Raw genomic sequence first — 17,973 nt, 5'->3', positions numbered from 1 at the left:
ACAAGAACATAAATAACATAAACACTTCTGATGTCCTTAAGATCAACCAAATTTTTTACCAATCTAAAGAAGCTATAAATACCATATAAATGCATTAATATAACCACTGAATTAAATTTTCCCGGTTAAAAAAAATGTTGTATTTACACATACAAATCTGAATTTCGGTACATAAAAATTGGCACCGACTCTCTTCTTCCTCATTTTTTCAATGTGGACGAGTCGTACTCTCCACATGGCCCACTTCACCGCGTTTTTGGTACATAAAAATTGGCGCCTAGTCTCTTGTTCCTCATTATTTCAAGCCTTTTTCACGGTTTCCTTATTATTTCAACTTTGTCTCCGCAGGGCCCGCTTCATGGCTTTTTCGGAACCTAAAAATAGAGTAATTTATTTATTAACTTAAAAATAGATTTGTTTGGAAAATGCTGGAAATTACAGTAAAATTGTGATAAAATTTGGTAGAAATTTTGGAAAATCCTGGTTATAGTTGTAAATTTTCAAAATTTTAACAGCTCATGAATTACTATTAAAAAACTAAAAGATCTTAATCTAAGAAGGCCACAACTTTACCAGAAAATAATAGAAATTTTAGTAGGATTTAAAAAAAAGGGGCAGAAATTTTTGGAAATACAAGTTACAGTTGTATGATCTTTCCTCATCATATGGTTTTCCTTACCAAGTTTTCTCTTCTGTTCAGGATGGTTACAGATGGTGGTCAGATCAGCAGCCTGCATGGAGAACCTTGTTCATTATCACGTGCTGGATCCTGTGGAAATGGAGGAATGCATGCATCTTCCAGGAATCCAAGGCTCTTATCTCCTCCACTCTGATCCATATTTATGCTATGCACCCCCAGATTGATCCTGCTGTTTTTCTATCGCCTTGATGTGCTCCATGTTGGATCTTTTATGGTCATCTCCTTTATGATAGAACGATCTGGTCTCATGCTAAGCTATTTTTGCTCTTTTGGATGTATTGGTACTGATCTCTACAGCATTTGCTGTTTTTTTTGGCCTGTCTGTCGGCCAGCTCCATATGACTTTATATGTATATGCTCATTATATTTCCTTAATATAATATCATCACGTTTTTCTCTCTGAAAAAAAAAAAACTTCACGATTGTCTCATAGTTGGTTGAATCCATTTCCATTTTGGTTGCCTCATGTTCTTGATAGTATTGAATCCATTTCCATTCCCCTTTAAAAAACACTATTCAAACAATCCTAAAATTAGATTTTCCATATCCATTTCCATTTCTCTCTTTAAAAACACAATTCAAATACTCCTATAATTCAAGTTTTTTGAAAAAAAATTCCTAAATTCTAACTAGAATTTCAGTCCTGGAAAAATGTGACCTTAATAGACAAGGCCAAAACAAACTATTGAAACACTGTTATGGGCAATTTTTTTCTGGTAAAAAATTGTTTTCCCGATGAAATTATTGTCTCCTTATAAAAATTGGAACCTGATCTCTTATTCCTCATCTTCCTGAAAAATTGGAACCTGATCTCTTATTCCTCATTATTTCAACCAAGATGAGACATATTATCGACCAGCGTTCGAATTTCAAAAGAGACGGACCCGTCAAATTTGGCGTTTTTCACTGTTCTGACTTTATTTTCATAATTTTAACCCAAAATCTTGACCATTTTGTATTTTTTTAAACGATATTTGACGAGCAAATCACTGCATAACAGGGAATTTGCCCTTCAAATTCACGTCGTTTGCGGTAAATAAAAATTGGTGCTAACATAATCTCTTATTCCTCATTATTTCAACTTAGACGAGACATTCTTCGGGAAAAAAACGGGAAAAAAACTTGGACAAGACATTGGGACCATGGGGTCTCTTCGGGGCGTTTTTTTCCCCAAAATTTCCAAGTACTCTTAAATGCCAAAGCGTTAGGTCATAAAAATTGGCACCGAATCTCTTATTCCTCATTATTTCAACTTGGACCAGACATTCTTCGAGAAAAAAACTTGGACGAGACATACTCTTCACATGGGGCCTCTTCACGGCGTTTTTTTCCACAAAATTTCCGAATACTCTTGAATGCCCAAGCTTTAAGTAAATAGTCAAGTGGATGGGTGTATGTCAGTGTTCGCAGTAATAGCGTAGCTGATTTTTTCGACCCTTTAGCTCCAGACGGAGATCGAGGGGCGAGTTGGTGAGCGAGGTAGCTGCGCTTTGAAATAGGCGGTGCAAGACCAGACAGATATCGCACTTATAAGATTTCCTAGGCAGTACTTATCGAATGCATCAGCCCTTCCAGCCTTAAGAGAGGGCTCGGAACTAGGCACTTCAATTTTCCTTATGAACTTACTCATTAAGGCTCTCTCGGGATATACTTTCGGGGACAAGAGATAGATCCTCCAACAGAACGTCTCGTGAGCACAGTAAACTCCTAGGTAACGCCTACCTTATTTACTGATTTTTGTGGAGTTGTTTTAGTATGATTTTTGGAAGCATTTGCGGTAGGTTTTCCTGGTTAAATTTCTCTAAAATTCAGTAGGATTTATTGAAATCACAAGCTTGATAGGTAATCATGTGCAATCAAAGTGCCCTCTAGATTTTCCAGAGAATTGCATCCATATGTACAGTCAAAAAACTAATTTAAATAACACAAATAAATATTTTTTTGTTGATAACACTAACCATAAATTTGACTAAAACACTAACCATCTGATTAATCAAATAAGACATGGTTTCCCTCTATATAAAAATCAGATTCCTTTGTTCGCAACACATTGTCGCCAGTGGCTTTTTGGCTTTAAATAAAAAGCTCGAAGTCACCCCGGGAGCTGATATCGATTCCGAAAGACAGGCAGCATGCATTTTCGTGGGATGAAGTGGTTCATTTTGCTCGCTTCGCTGCAGCTTCTGCCATGCGCGGCACCGGGGCGAATTCTTTCGCACGGATCCTCAACGGGAATCGATCGCGAACCAGTCTTGGTTTCCAATGGAGTTCGGGAGACGCCTTGGGGCTTGATAGCGAAGCCCAGTTCGCAGACAGGCCTGTAACGGTTTTTGTCGTCGAGTAGTTGCGATGAGACTTACGGTTTCATGCCTTGCAGTACCACTGTAGGGGGAAATTTGGTTTTGATGGCGCTTTATGGATACATGATGTTCAAGTCTGCCATGTTTATTGCGGATGGTTGCGAGCTTTTGTTGGTTGTGATGGGCCCCGGAATAATTGGCGGGTTGCTTCTACCTATCCTCGGAGCCTTCTCCGACGTCGTGCTGATCGCTGGTAAAAACATTCCCCTTTAGTTTCTGTTTTGCAGTTCAGGTTGAATGGTCTTGTCTGGCTTGGACAGTTGAGCATAAGTTAAATGGGAAATCCACATTAATCTAGCATAGGATACCAGCAATCTTTTAGGTGCGAACCTGCTGATTTTTAATGGCTCCTGGTTGTTTTGTATCTGCTTTTATTTAGTTATAGTTGTTTAAATTCAGAGAGACCAGCAAATTTCAAGGTGCAAACCCGTTGACGTTGGGGGTTGATATGTCTTTACCCATATATATTTTTTTAAGCACGGAAAAAGCATAATATATTATATTATATAGCATAATACATTATATTATATTATATGATCAGAATACAGAATATAGACATCATTTGCGGAATCTATTACATTATTTAGTTTATCCTCGTGAGTATATTAAGTTTCCCAATTTTAAGAATTTACTAATATATCACACTTCTATGTATTTATCAGCATAAATTCATTTTAAATAGGGATGGAACATGTGTCTAAAAGAATCCAATTTCTTTATTTGCAATTTATTTTTTTTATTTTTCATGAGCCAACATTATTTGTACAAATTTTTTTATGAGCTAACATTATTTAAATGTTTTATATAGTTATTTCTTTTTTCATTTTTAGATTTTAATTTTTTTTTTTATTTACATGAATAAAATTTCAACTGTGATGATTGACAGTAAAATCACATATAATACTGTAGAATAAGCCTCTTGATTTAATAAAAAATTCCAAAAAACCTACTAAAATTCTAAAATGTGAATGTGTTGTATTTAAATGTTTTGAAGTTGATATGTAGGTATAGTACTTCTGAACAAGTGTTTTTTTAAAGATATGTACATAGAGTAGAATATTTATATTCATGACTTTTGTAGTTAAATGGTCAATTATATAAAAGAACAGGAAGCTCTTGTTTCATTTAAAAAAAACATAAAAAATCACATAATATCTATTCAAACATAATTTTAACCAGAGCAAAGGTTGATATGAATCTATTTTTGACCAGTTTAAATATGGATTTTCGTCCTCCTATGTTTTAAATTTTGAAATATAAATTTATTTATTTATTGAGTGAGTGTGATTTATATTAGAATTAGATTTGAGAAATTTGATTTTTAAATAAATGAGTGAATAAAATTTTAAAAAATATTTTTTAATAAAAGATTTGATATGAAAAATATTTGAATTTTTTTCAATTTCAACTTAAAAGAAAACCTATCTAATTTAAAAATTTAATTTGACTTAAAACACTTCGTTAAGTTTATTCGTTTGGTTTTGAATCTGGCAATTTGAATCTCAGGGTTTGTATTCCTTTCGCTCCATTCATCTGCTCGTCGTAATAAGCATCCGTAAAGTGTTTGCCTATTGATTATGTCCGGAACGATTGTGATCTCAAGCCGTCGGTTATTTTCTTCCCAAGTTATTTATTCTCATGACTGTTTTTTTCAGAAGAAAAAAGCAGATATATATTCAAATATTGAGAAGTTTATTACAGGTTTTCAGATTCTCAAATAGTGTATATAAGTTTTTAGACATCTAACGGATAGAGTCTTGTATCATAATATAAAATTAGATGCTGAAGCAGCCATCTGAGATATTGAGCAATGCCATCAGAATTCAACCAAAAAAGATAGTATGCAATCTGAAAGTCATCCTATCTGAAAAGAGGGATTTTTTTTTTTTTGGAATAGAGAAATCCAAGTATTAGCCAGGAATTGGGAAGTTCCCAGCATCGAGCCAAGTCTCCTGCAATTTAATGGTTACATGTAAACCATCAAGATCTGAATCCAGAGCATACTTTGATAATCTGTCTCCCTCAGAATTTAAATTTATGCTAATATGCTGGAGTGTGGGATTTTTGAGGGAACTCCAAATGTTTTTGATTTGCTTTAGCCAACCTTGTAGTGAGGATTTATGAATATGAGCCTGTGAACAAACATAGTCAATGACTACCTTGGAGTCGCCCAAAACATGTAAGTTTGGAATGTCCAGAAAATTTGTGAACCAAAGTAATCCCCACAGAGCCATTACTTCCGCCTTAGGGTTTGTCCCAGAGCCAGCGCCCAGTAGACATGGTATGATAGTTTTGAATGAATATTGATGATGAAACCACAACCACATTTCTGATCTTGTGAAGCCCCATTGAAGAATCCAGATGGATATACCAACTCCAGAATTTCCAGTGGCCGAGAGGGCTTCTATTTTGGGGAGGATTGTAGAACATCATTTGATTTTTGAGCAATTCTCTCTAGCACATTCGACGCCAGCTCCCTGTGATTGTTGAATATGATGTTGTTGCGCCATTTCCAAATTTCCCAAATGAATATGGCAGGGATGAGTCTTTGCGGGCTAGTTTGGTTGCTCCACCAAGTCAACCAAAGTTCAATGTCGCAAATGTATGGTCCCAGGCGGCCAATTTTGTGCTCCAATTGATGCCATAAAATGGAGACCGAATTACAAGTTCTGAAGAGGTGAGTATTGTTCTCAGCATCATTACCACATAGAACACAGTATCCAGGGCCGGACCAGTTCCTCACTTGTAGGTTTTCCCAGGTCAAATTCTTATTCTTCCACACAAGCCAGAGAAAAATTGTGATTTTTATGGGAAGAAGTGGACTCCAAAATTTAGCGAACCATCCATTCCTTGGGTGGTCAGATTGCATAATACATAATTGATAGTATGCATTAGCAACCACAATATTGTTTTATGATAATTTACCGATCCAGGTAATAGAATCCACAGAACCATCTATGTAAAGACCAGCCAGATTCAAATGAGAGCATATGTGCTTCCAACCGTTAGCAACAACGCCAGAGAGATTTAGCTAAGCAACCTCTTTCCATATTGGTCTATCGTTTTCCTCTTTCCATATTGGTCTATTGTTTTCCCAAGTAGAAATCACTTGGTGCCAGAAGAAGATACCACTGCGATGAAGAGTTTCAATGAAGTGGTCTAGGAGAGCAGCCTCTTTCCATATTGGTCTGTCGTTTTCCCAAGTAGAAATCACATGGTGCTAGAAGAAGATACCATTGCGATGAAGAGTTTCAATGAAGTGGTCTGGGAGAAGGACGAAGTCAGACAATCCTTCAATGTGTTCGTGACCCATAATTATATGGTGACTAGAGCCCAGGTTCCAAGCCAGCATATTAATAAATATATTTTGAATTTTAGTGAAACTTCGCCAAATAGCAGAGCCAACAACTTTCCCGATATGGCCATTTCTCATCCAGACTTTAAAGTCAATGTTTCTCAAATATTTACTATTAATGATATCACTCCAGATACCGATCCCAAAAATCCCACGCCATATGGATTTAAGGAGGAGTGCTTGTCCAAAACGGCATAGATCGAGGATGCCCCATCCATCCATAATTTTTGGAAGGGTGATGTGTTGTAGCTTAGTTAAGTAAAACTTCTTTCGCTGCTTCATGTCGGATCGAATAAAGATAGATGTGATTCTATCTAGTTTTTTAATGATGGCAGTCGAAAGATGGTATAAGTGCGCTCAGTATACGCTGAGTTGTGTTGTCACTGCGTGGATCAGAGTGAAATGTCCACCCAAAGAAAGGCATTTATTCTCCCACGCGGATATTTTCAAAAAATATGTGTCAACTAACCAATTCCAATCCATATTTCTCTTTAGTAGCCACAGAATTAGAACATCATCCATAAAAAACCATCTGAAATCTGAATATTTCTGCCAAGATTCAGAGGAGAGAAGAGCCCCATGGCCACAACATCAGAAATATGTAGGCTAAGACCATCCATTGCAAGGATGAATAAAAGGGGTGATAATGAACAACCCTGCCTGAGCCCCCTGCCTGCTCGAAAAAATGTGGTCGGATATCCATTCATGATAATAGCAAACTGAACAGAAGTGATACAGGGCATGATCCAATTTATTGCCTGAGCTTGAATACCGATCATGTGGAGAACCAGCCTCAGGTATCCCCAGTGCAGACAGTCGAATGGTTAATACTGATCTTGTGGAGAACCATCCTCAGGTATCCTCATTTCTCATGATTGTTGCATATGTTTTATTGGAAGTAATGCTTTTATGATTTTTATGTTGTGATTTCTGTTTTCATAGAGTGTTTATTTATTGAATGATTGTGATTTAAGCATCATCCGCGATTTTTTTAAGTGATTTATTTTTATGATTGTTAGATCTGTTTTATTGGAAATAATGTTATTTTTTTCATAATTATTTATTTTCATGATTGTTGGATTTGTTTTATTGAAAGTAATATTTTTATGACTTTTAAATTATAATGAGTTGTAATTGTGTGAGTTCTTAAATTAATAATTAGACTAATTATTTTTAGTAATCTAAATCCACCATTCTCAAATCTAAAAATATCATAGATTTATTGTCTTTGAAATTAATAAAATCATAATGTAATTTTTGTTGTGTGTGCAACCTTTCTCAGGCTCTTTAGATTTCTAACATGCTTTTAAATTTTACTATGTATTTCATTTTAATTTGTATTTCCTCTTTAATATTACTTTTAATTTAATTTGATGTTTTACTAATGCCGTTAATTTGATGTTTTTGATCTTTAATATTGCTTTTGCATCTTAATCTGTATTTTCTCTTTAATATTGTTTTTAATTTGATGTTTTACTAATGCCTTTAATTTGATGTTTGAATTTCATTTTGTCTTTTAAAGTGAAATTTATCATAAATATTTTAAATATTTCGTTCTACAATCTTATTCTATACCAAGAATCTTTAATAATGCGTTTAATTGGATGTGTGAATTCTTTGTTATACATTCTTGTGGAATAATTATGTTTTTATTTTAATTATTTTAATTTATGAGATATAGATTAGGTTTATAATATTATTATTTTAATATTAAGATTTTATTTTATTTTATTAAAAAGTGGAAAATCTATTTTATTCAGATTTTATTTGATATTAATTTTATTTAAATATAATTAATCAATTTTTTAATTAATCATAATCATTTATCATAAACTTAATTATATTATTATACATTTAAATAAATCAATCTATATTAACCATATTTATTAACTGAAATCTCAACTATTTTTATTAATATAATTATAATAATTTATAAACATTCTAGTAAGAAACGCGTGGACAAATGTTTTTTACATGTGATTTACACCGAAACCCTTCTTATAATTTTTTTTAATTTGGCTATCTAGGAATCCTCCTCTTCTTCGAAATCTCATAGCAATCTCCACTGCCTTCATCATCCTCTGAGTCAAACATCATATATCTGGATTGGTGGTCTTCTCAACAAATCCTTGGTGAGATGATCGTAGCTCTAAATTGACTATTCTTTGTGTGGCGTGTTTCCTTCAATTTAACTATGCCTGGTATCATCTCTAAATTGATTATTCTTGGTGTTGTGTGTTTCCTTCAATTTAACGATGCCTTGTTTTTCTGATTTGTGTTTAGGAAAATCGTTAATCATCTCTCTACTTATTTCGTCCAACATTTGTTGGATGTTAGCAAGTGGATTGACCTTGTATTTGATGTATTATTGGTTTGTGGATTTCTAATCTAGCAATCTTCTCTTTTTAACAAATTGCTTCATATGCAAACCAATAATGTTCAATGTCATCCTTCTTTTTTCCATAATATTGGTGAGAGTCAACTGCCAAAAGGCAAGCGTTTGGTATTTCAGGGCATCTTTTTAACTATAATTTTTTGTCATGATATGTTTGGAAGGTTCCCAAATGGATTAGATTGGAAATGTGACCCTATATCAAATACCAAAAAAAAATGATAGACATAAATAATATTTTAAAAGGAAAACCAAGTTTATATGGACTCTATGATTATATAATACAAAATCTAAAATTAGTTTTTATAGATAAGGCTATATACCCAAAATTAACACCTATATATGAGACTATATGTACTAGAAATGAAATAAAATATAAGTTAAATAGAATTTTAATCACATAGCATAATATTCCTGATGCTCATTAACAAAAATAAGACAAGATGTTTTTCAATAAAATTGGAGTGCGAATTGGAAGAAGAGGGCAACTCCACTTCCAATTGAATCACAACCCATATTAAGAGCAATGTTTTAAAACTCCGACTCTGACTCCGACTCGGCCGAGGGTCGACTCCGACTCCGAATCTGACTTCGACTCGGCCGAGGGTCGACTCCGACTCCGACTCCGACTCGGTATCGACTCGGCTGACTCGATTTCAGTGACTCGATCGTTGTAAAAATACATTAAATATTTAGTTTGTATAAAAACACATAATTTTAAAGATTTTCATTCATGTTTCCAAACACACAACATTAGAATATAGATAGAAGACAACATATGATCAAAGTAGGCTCATGAATATATCCATTATATCAAAATGGCACCCATTGCACTGTCCAATACATACACGATGATGATATAGAGATCAAAACAAAAACACATAACCAAGGAGGCTATAAATGGCCTCTACAACAAAAGTTTGTGACCAGTACTACTGGCTATTGCTAGAGTTGCCAACATCATCTGGCTCAATGTTACTTGGGAGCGGGAGCGAAAGTGAGGAGCGAGAGCGAAAACAGGAGTGGGAGCGACATTTTCAGAAGCTCCTTGTTTGGGAGCGAATCCCAGAGGAGTTTGACAAGCAATGTCACTAACATCAAGGTACATAGAGGGATTGGTGCTCTTGATTAAATACGAGTTCCATACCCTAATACATGACAAAATTCAATGGAAACATTGCAATCCTCCAATCTTGAAATCCTGAAAAACTGATAAGTCTGCTGGATTTTGAATGAAATCTAAAATTCTACTTTTTCCATATGAAATCCAATGAGGCTGGAACCACTCTCAAACATCCTCAGTCATTTCATGGTAATGTTAAAAATTTAAGTAAAAGGATGAAAATGAAGATTAAGGAGAATGTCACTTTTACTTTAAGAATTTAACATTACCATGAAATTTGAATAGCATATCAATACTAGGAGAGGGGAATGGACCCCAAATAGCATTTAACTAATTTAGAAAACACCTTGGAGTCCCCAACACTCAGCTAGCAGTTAAAAATTAAAAAAAAAATATGAAAAATCGCATTTTTTTGGGGTTACAGGCCGCATTCATTGACTCGTATGAGTTATCGCAGAACTGGCCGGGTTGACCGAGTCATGACTAACTCGGCCTCCTGTTCCGTTTTTTCTGCTGGGTCACAAAAAATCCCAACGACTCGGATCAACTCGGCCGTTTCGGATTCGATTCGGCTGTTTTTTAAAACATTGATTAAGAGTAACCAAAGATACATTAACTACATATACTACAAGATATACAATTGTTTTTCCAACTTTCTTGACAAACATAGTTGCATCATAAAGATTAAGTGTTTGAAATTAAATTTCAAAATATGCTCAGTTAACTTTTCATACCAACTTCATGTTGCTTGTTTTATGTTAGATAACAATTTTATGAGTTTACATGCTTTATGTTCTTGTCTTGTCATAACAAAACTTTCTAGTTGAGACATGAAAACATTCTCTTTCGGGTCTCCATTCAAGAAAGTGGCATTTACATTCATTTGGTGAACTTTCCATCCATTTTGAGTTCCCAAGTTAAAGTTAGTCCAAATGGTGGCTCATTTGGTTTTGGAGGTAAAATATTTTTTTCATAATCAACACCTTTTTTCTATGCAAATCCATTTGCCACTAACCTTGCTTTGTTCTTTCCAAGTGAGCCATATGATTTGTACTTTTTATTCTAGACTCATTTGCAGCGAATTGGTTTAGTTCCAAATGGAGGGTTCGCCAACTTCCATGTTCCATTCTTTATGATATTATCATTTTGCATTTCTTATTTCCATTTATCATGAAAAACAACTTCTTTAAAAGAGTTTGGTTCAAATTTAGTAGATACATTCAATTTAGAATCATTATGAAACATCCATATCATCTATATCAACTGGATTTGTTTACCAACTTCCGTTTTCCATTCCTTATGAGAACATCATACTTGTTTTGCATTGCTTCTTTCTATTTATCATTAGAAGTAACTTCTTTAATGTTATGTCGTAAGAAACTTGCCCCCCTCCATGTATCGTGAAATGTGTTTCATACAAACTGAAACACGTTTCAACATTTGTACAAAGAGTTTCCAAATTAAATTTATCTATTTTTTCTTTGATTTAATTGTTGGGACCCATTTTTTGTTTTATTGCCTAAATAAAGGCTAGGTATGAATTAATGATATTTTTAAAAAATTCTAAGAAATATTTTTTTTTCTTAAAAATGGGTTTTACTCTTGCACCAATATATTGTTAATTAATGGTAAAGTTAAATTCTTAATGTAAAAGAAATATCACTTTTACTTATATTTTTAACATTACCATTAATTGTTTCATGATGTTTGAGAGTGTTTCCAACCTCATCAATTTTTATATAGAGAAAGTAGGATTTCATATCCTATTCAAAATCCAACAGATTAACAAACTTCAGAATTTCAAGATTATTTTTATTATATTCTATCATGTATGAAGATATGGAATTGGTGGTTAGTCAAGAGCACAAAGCCTTTTATGTACATTGATGCTAGTGATATTTCTTGTTGAACTCCTTTGTCAAGGCCTTAGCAAAAATGTACCTTTCACTCAAACCAAAATCATTGATAGGGCATGCTAGGGTTTCTATGGGATATTTTAAAGCTTGAATTAGGTATTTTCATCAAAATTGGGTGGTGTTTGTTTATGCCCTAGATAATTGAGGTAAAGGAAAAGGGTGATACTAACAATGAGGATCATTACTTCTAATTTAAATGTTCTTGTTCATTTATTCATAATGAGCTCTTCGTTCCAAAATTTTGGTGGGTCACGTTTCCAATATGTTTATGTTTCATAAACACATATCTATTTCCTCATAACCTAGCTTTAAAGGAATTTCATTCAAAGTTGGTAGATAAATTCAATTAACAATCATATGAAACATCCATATCTTTTATATTAACTGAATCAAAATTTTCTACATGACCTCCATCTTGTCTAATGAAACCTCCAATTCTTATCTTTTCGGCCTCATAGGATGAATAATTTCAAGTTTTTGATGAGCCAATTTTAGGGACATTTCTAATATTGTCCAAGTTATTCCACTAATTGAGAATCCATCTCAATTAAATCATCAAAAGGTCTTCTTGATTTAATGAAATTTCCAAACTTCATGAGGGGGATATGATGCTTTAGAAGAAGATTCCAAATATTGATTTAAGACAGGGATCCTCCATTCAAGATGTAGAAACTCATTATCAAATTCATATAGGTCTTCACATGAGTGAATCTATCCAAACAATCAAGTTGTCACTCAACAATGTTGTCAGAGTTGGAGGGTTGAAGAAAAATCACATCGCTAGAAAGAACAAACTTATTTTTTACCTCATCATAAAGACAATATGGCTTTGTGTTATACGAATACACCAAGAAGATGCACTTTTGACTCCATGCATATAGCTTTATCTTTTGTTCCTTGGGAAGCAAGGTATAACAAGTGGAAGCAAAGACATTGAGATGCCTTATTAAAGGAATGTGGCAATACTACATTTTAGAAGGAGTCTTCTTTTTTAGAGCATAAGATGGACATATATTTCTCACGTCCATTGTACATTGAATCACATCTACCCAAAACATAAACTTTACATTTTTGAAAAACATAATGGAACGAACAATATTCAGGATAATCTTGTTCATTATTTTAGCTACACCCTTTTATTGAGTATTATATGGAATTGTAATTTTTGAAACCCCTGTTGGCAAATATAGTTCTCAAATTCATTAGAAGTATATTCTCTTACTTTATTAGTATGAAGAGATTCAATATGTGATTGTGCTTAATTTTGAATCCATATATGAAAATTTCAAAAATTTTCAAAAGTTTGAAATTTACTTTTCAACAAACACATCCAACACATTTAGGTGTAATTATCAATAAAATTCATCATATATTTATTACCAATAGAAAAAGGAATACACGTAGTGCCACACAAATCAGAATGTATTACTCCAAGTTTTTTACATGCTCTAGAAATGGAATTATGAAATGATTGTTCTTTATGCTTTCCATAGATACAAGCATCACATTGTTTTAGTTTCCTAGGAATAGTAGGCAAACGAGATACACTATTCTTTTTAAGTAAACGATGGATTTCATAATTAATACGTCCAACTCTACCATGATAGAGGTACACAATGTTCTACGCATGAGTAGATGCCCCTTTTGGCTTTAGCAATATTTTATCCTCCAATACATTCATGAAGACCATGTTGTTAGATGCCTTCATTATTTCTACTTTACCATCAAATATATGGATAAAGTATCCTTACTGGAAAATATGCATAAGGGACAACAAATTGCTTAACAACTTTGCAAGATAGAGCACATCATGTAGAAGAAATATAGTAAATCCAGGTAGTTTAAGATTTATGCTGCCAAGACCTAAGGGTTTAAGACTTGATTTATCTACAAAATGAATTGTTCCATCTACATTATCATTGAAGTCTTAAAAGAAGTCTCTTATAAATGTCATGCAACATGTTGCACCTATGTCAAGTAGCCATGCATTTCTCCAAGAAACAAATGAAGTGGAAAACATATCTCAGTTACACCAATATTGCAATGGGAAACAAGATAATAAGCAAATTTAAGTGCTTTAACTTTTGTCAGGTTTGTTGTTTTACCTTTGTCTTCTTTCTTATTTTGTTTGTCTTTGATCCCCTTTGAGGGGATTCTATATGTTAATGTATCATGTTCATATTTACTGTAACAAATGCAATGAAGATCAGATCTTTCTCCTTGATGTTGTTTACCCTCCCTACCTTTGGATTCTTTATTCTATGCCCTCTTTTACTACCACTTCCTCTAAGGGATTTTTGTGTCTTCCTCTAGTGAAATCATGTGACTAATTCTTCCCTTTCTAAGCAAGTTACCTTGTTTCATTAAGGGGCTGAGTTGTTGTCTTCCTCTTCTTGAAAGCATTCTCTAGTGGAATCATGTGACTGATTCTTCCCTTTCCAAGCAAGTTACCTTGCTTCTTTAAGGGGTGGAGTTGTTGTCTTACTCTTCCTGAAAACATTCTCTCATTCCACAATTTTCTCTACCAAAGAGTCAAATGTAATGGACATGAGTTGTTCACTAGCTTGCATGGATTCAAGATGGTGAGAGTGTGTAGGGTAGAGGGCCTTGATGAATGCTATGGAAGGAATGTTTTTATTCACTCTAGTGAAATTTATGTCATGCATTGATCCGGATTTAAGCAGGAACGCAACAAATTACAGAGAACCATATACACAAAAATGCAGCGGAAATAATACTTCATTTCATTAATGGAAAATACTGAAATATGCTTACAACCAGAAATGGAAATAAACCAGCTAGAGCGATGGTAGCTTATCTCTGAGAAGAGATGTGGCGGCTACATGCCTTTGAACTATCTTACAATGAGGCTTGAAGGCCTATTTATTGTTGAGAAACAATGTAAAACCCTTCACATCCCAAAACCTAACCCTAGAAGATGAAACGCCAAATTGTGGGCTCCGTTTGGGTAAATTGGTACATCAATTTCCCGGGGTCGTAACTTTGGCATACGATCTCTGTTTGACGCGTACAATAGCTCGTTAGAAAGATCTATCCGAGAACTACCATTTTGGGAAGGGCATCAACGGTCTCCAAATTTCCCAAAAAACGTCGTTTAGGGCCTCAAAGCGGCTCCGGAAGTTCAGGACCCGAAAAACTGCTAAAAATAGTAAACTGTGCTACAATTTAGGAAACTGAAAAACTGAAAGAGACAGTTGTGGGGGTCCAAATGGGATAGGTGGGTGGCCACCAACATCCACCTAGATCATTCCTCCCCCCTTAGGAAGCAATGGTCCCCATTGCGTTGAGTTCCTCCCTGAGATGAGGAAGCTTCTGCTGAGCTGGGTCTTTGGTGAGCTGTTCTGCAATCTCTGATGTGTCCAGAAATGGTGGGGAGCATGGTTGACGACGATCCACATTGAACACTCGGTGCAATCGAAGGAATGGAGGAATGCTGTGCTTCAAAGCATTGTTGCCCGTAGCCTTGGTACTAGTGTAAGGACCATGTCGGAGTGGTATGAGTTTTTGATGGGTTCTAGTAAGGCGTTCTCTCTGCAAATGTAACCAAACTTTGTCGCCCACCTGAAACTTGTGTGGTACCTCTGTGGGTGAGGAGAAGTTGTTCCTGTGTTCTTTCATGACCGTAACCCTTTGCGGCTGCTGCTGCGTGGAGGAACCCTTTGCGAGGTTCATGGATGTAGCAACGATCTTCCCTTTACTTTGGGAGCGAACCAGACAGAAAATGAATTTCCTACTCCAGGAAATGAGCTTGCTGCCTTTCTTAGTAGAGATCAAAGAGGTGGCGGTAGGTGGAGCTACCTCCGGTATCCTGTATAATGAATTATCAAAGAAATAATGACAGCGTGAGGCCTTGACTCATACACAGCATGTCGCCTACACAAGTATGGTTGTCCTAATAGTACATCACAAAAATCTAGAGGTGTAACATCACACAATACCTCGTCTGTGAAGGGCTTGATGCTGTAGGGACGGCGGCACTGTTGGCGAACTTTGAGATCTTGTCCTTCATGAAGCCACCCGATACTGTATGGCTGCGGGTGTGGTGTAGTTGGTAGGCCCAACGGCTTCACAACCTCTGCTGAAACGAGGTTCTTTTGGTTGCCACTGTCGACAATGAATTGCAGCAGCGAACCCTTCACCCACATTTGTGAGTGGAAAAGACGCTCCCCCTCCTCTGGGTTTTTGGGCTCATTCTTCTGGATCTTGGCGGTGGCAATAGTGACGTTGGGCTCTGCATCAATGATCTGCTTCCCTTTGCCATTCCCCTTGTTGGGTTCTGGCTCAGGGTCGGAACATGCATCTGATTCAGAAGCCTTCAACTCGGCCACCAACAACTGCTTGGTCCGACACTCACTTGTGTTGTGAGTGGGGTTCTTGTGGAACTCACGCCACTTTCCTGTGTCTTTTTTCGACCTCGTGGTGTTGTTCTTTTCTTGCGGCTTCGACGGGTTGTGTTGGGTCACCCCACCTTGGCTTTGTCCTTTGGTCTTCAGATTCGCAGATCCAAAGTCTCGCTTCTTCTGTTTGAACTTTTGCTCGATTTTGACAGCGTATCAGTAAGCTGTGCCGAGCGAGGAGATGTTCAGGAACTCCATCTCTTCTTGGATGTATCTGTGTAGGTAGCCATGGTATTTGAGTACCAGATGCAACTCAGAATCTTTGATACCCAACTGTGTGCGAAGGGTATGAAAAATGTTTGTGAACTCTGGCACATCTTGGTCCCGTCCCTGTCGCAGCGTGGTCCACTTTATGTATTTGTCCTTGTAGCTTTTGACAAGGTAGTACTGCTCCTTGATGGCATCCCGGAATGAATCCCAAGTGGGTGCGACTGAAAATAGTGAGCCTGTGCTTTCATCCTTATGCTCGTAGTAGGTTTCCCACCAGTCCTTGACGTGGGGGGTTGCTTTAAGAAGAGCGAAAAAAATCTTTTCTCGACTCGAAAATTCATGAACAGAAAAATACCCCTCTAGCAGATTTAACCATTTGTCTACGGCATCTGCATCTATTTTATCCTTGAATATGGGGATTTCAAAATTAACTTGTACCTTAAACGGTGTGGCATTTCAAGAGTAGCTGTTGGAAGCCGATGTGTCGCCTCTGGGTAGCCACTGAAGAATCTGGGCAAAGCTGTCCATCATCGCGTTCTGTTGTCGCTCGAGGGCTTCTTCGAGCATGATCTTGATAGGATCTCCTGCCCCCTCGTCTTTCTTTTCATTTGCCATGGGAGGCCGTCGGGATTTGCGAGGCTGGTCTTGTAAAGGTTCGACCAGTTCAAGCCCTAACTCTTTATATCGCAACCTCGTTGGGGACATGCAATGAAAAACCGAGCAAAAGCAGACCGCTTTGATACCACTGATCCGGATTTAAGCAGGAATGCAACAAATTATAGAGATAACCATATACACAAAAATGCAGCAGAAATAATACTTCATTTCGTTAATGGAAAATACTGAAATATGCTTACAACCAGAAATGGAAATAAATCAGCTAGGGTGATGGTAGCTTATCTCTGAGAAGAGATGTGGCGGCTACATGCCTCTGAACTGTCTTACAATGAGGCTTGAAGGCCTATTTATTGTTGAGAAACAATGTAAAACCCTTCACATCCCAAAACCTAACCCTAGAAGATGAAACGCCAAATTGTGGGCCCCGTTTGGGTAAATTGGTACATCAATTTCCCGGGGTCGTAACTTTGGCATACGATCTCCGTTTGACGCGTACAATAGCTCGTTAGAAAGATCTATCTGAGAACTACCATTTTGGGAAGGGCAACTTTAGTCCCCAAATTTCCCAAAAACGTCGTTTAGGGCCTCAAAATGGCTCCGGAAGTTCAGGACCCGAAAAACTGCTAAAAATAGTAAACTGTGCTACAATTTAGGAAACTGAAAAACTGAAAGAGACAGTTATGGGGGTCCAAATGGGATAGGTGGGTGGCCACCAACATCCACCTGGATCATTCCTACCCACTTAGGAAGCAATGGTCCCCATTGCATTGAGTTCCTCCCTGAGATGAGGAAGCTTTACTGAGCTGGGTCTTTGGTGAGCTGTTCTGCAATCTCTGATGTGTCCAGAAATGGTGGGGAGCATGGTCGACGATGGTCCACAT

General features: G+C 36.1%; 1 protein-coding gene across 2 annotated transcripts in view; it reads left to right on the top strand.

The window, feature by feature from the left end:
* The first annotated feature begins 1,846 nt into the window (after window positions 1-1,846).
* LOC149161812 (sodium/calcium exchanger NCL2-like) overlaps window positions 1,847-17,973 on the top strand; it is a 197,422-nt gene continuing 181,295 nt past the window's right edge. Inside the window, exons 1-2 of one of the 2 annotated variants that reach the window (XM_089435573.1) lie at window positions 1,847-2,411; window positions 2,731-3,253. In XM_089435573.1, coding sequence (XP_089291699.1) covers window positions 3,067-3,253 — 187 coding nt within the window. In that variant the 5' untranslated portion in view covers window positions 1,847-2,411; window positions 2,731-3,066. The remainder of the gene's footprint in view (window positions 2,412-2,730; window positions 3,254-17,973) is intronic. The other variant, XM_089435572.1, reaches the window with a different exon arrangement.

This window comes from Pinus tabuliformis, chromosome 5_2, assembly GCF_031772625.1.
Source record: "Pinus tabuliformis cultivar Carrire ecotype Pingquan chromosome 5_2, CPIR1, whole genome shotgun sequence".
Taxonomy (NCBI): Eukaryota; Viridiplantae; Streptophyta; class Pinopsida; order Pinales; family Pinaceae; genus Pinus; species Pinus tabuliformis.
The sequence above is the reverse complement of the archived record's forward strand: the minus strand, read 5'-3'. Positions and strand labels throughout refer to the sequence as shown.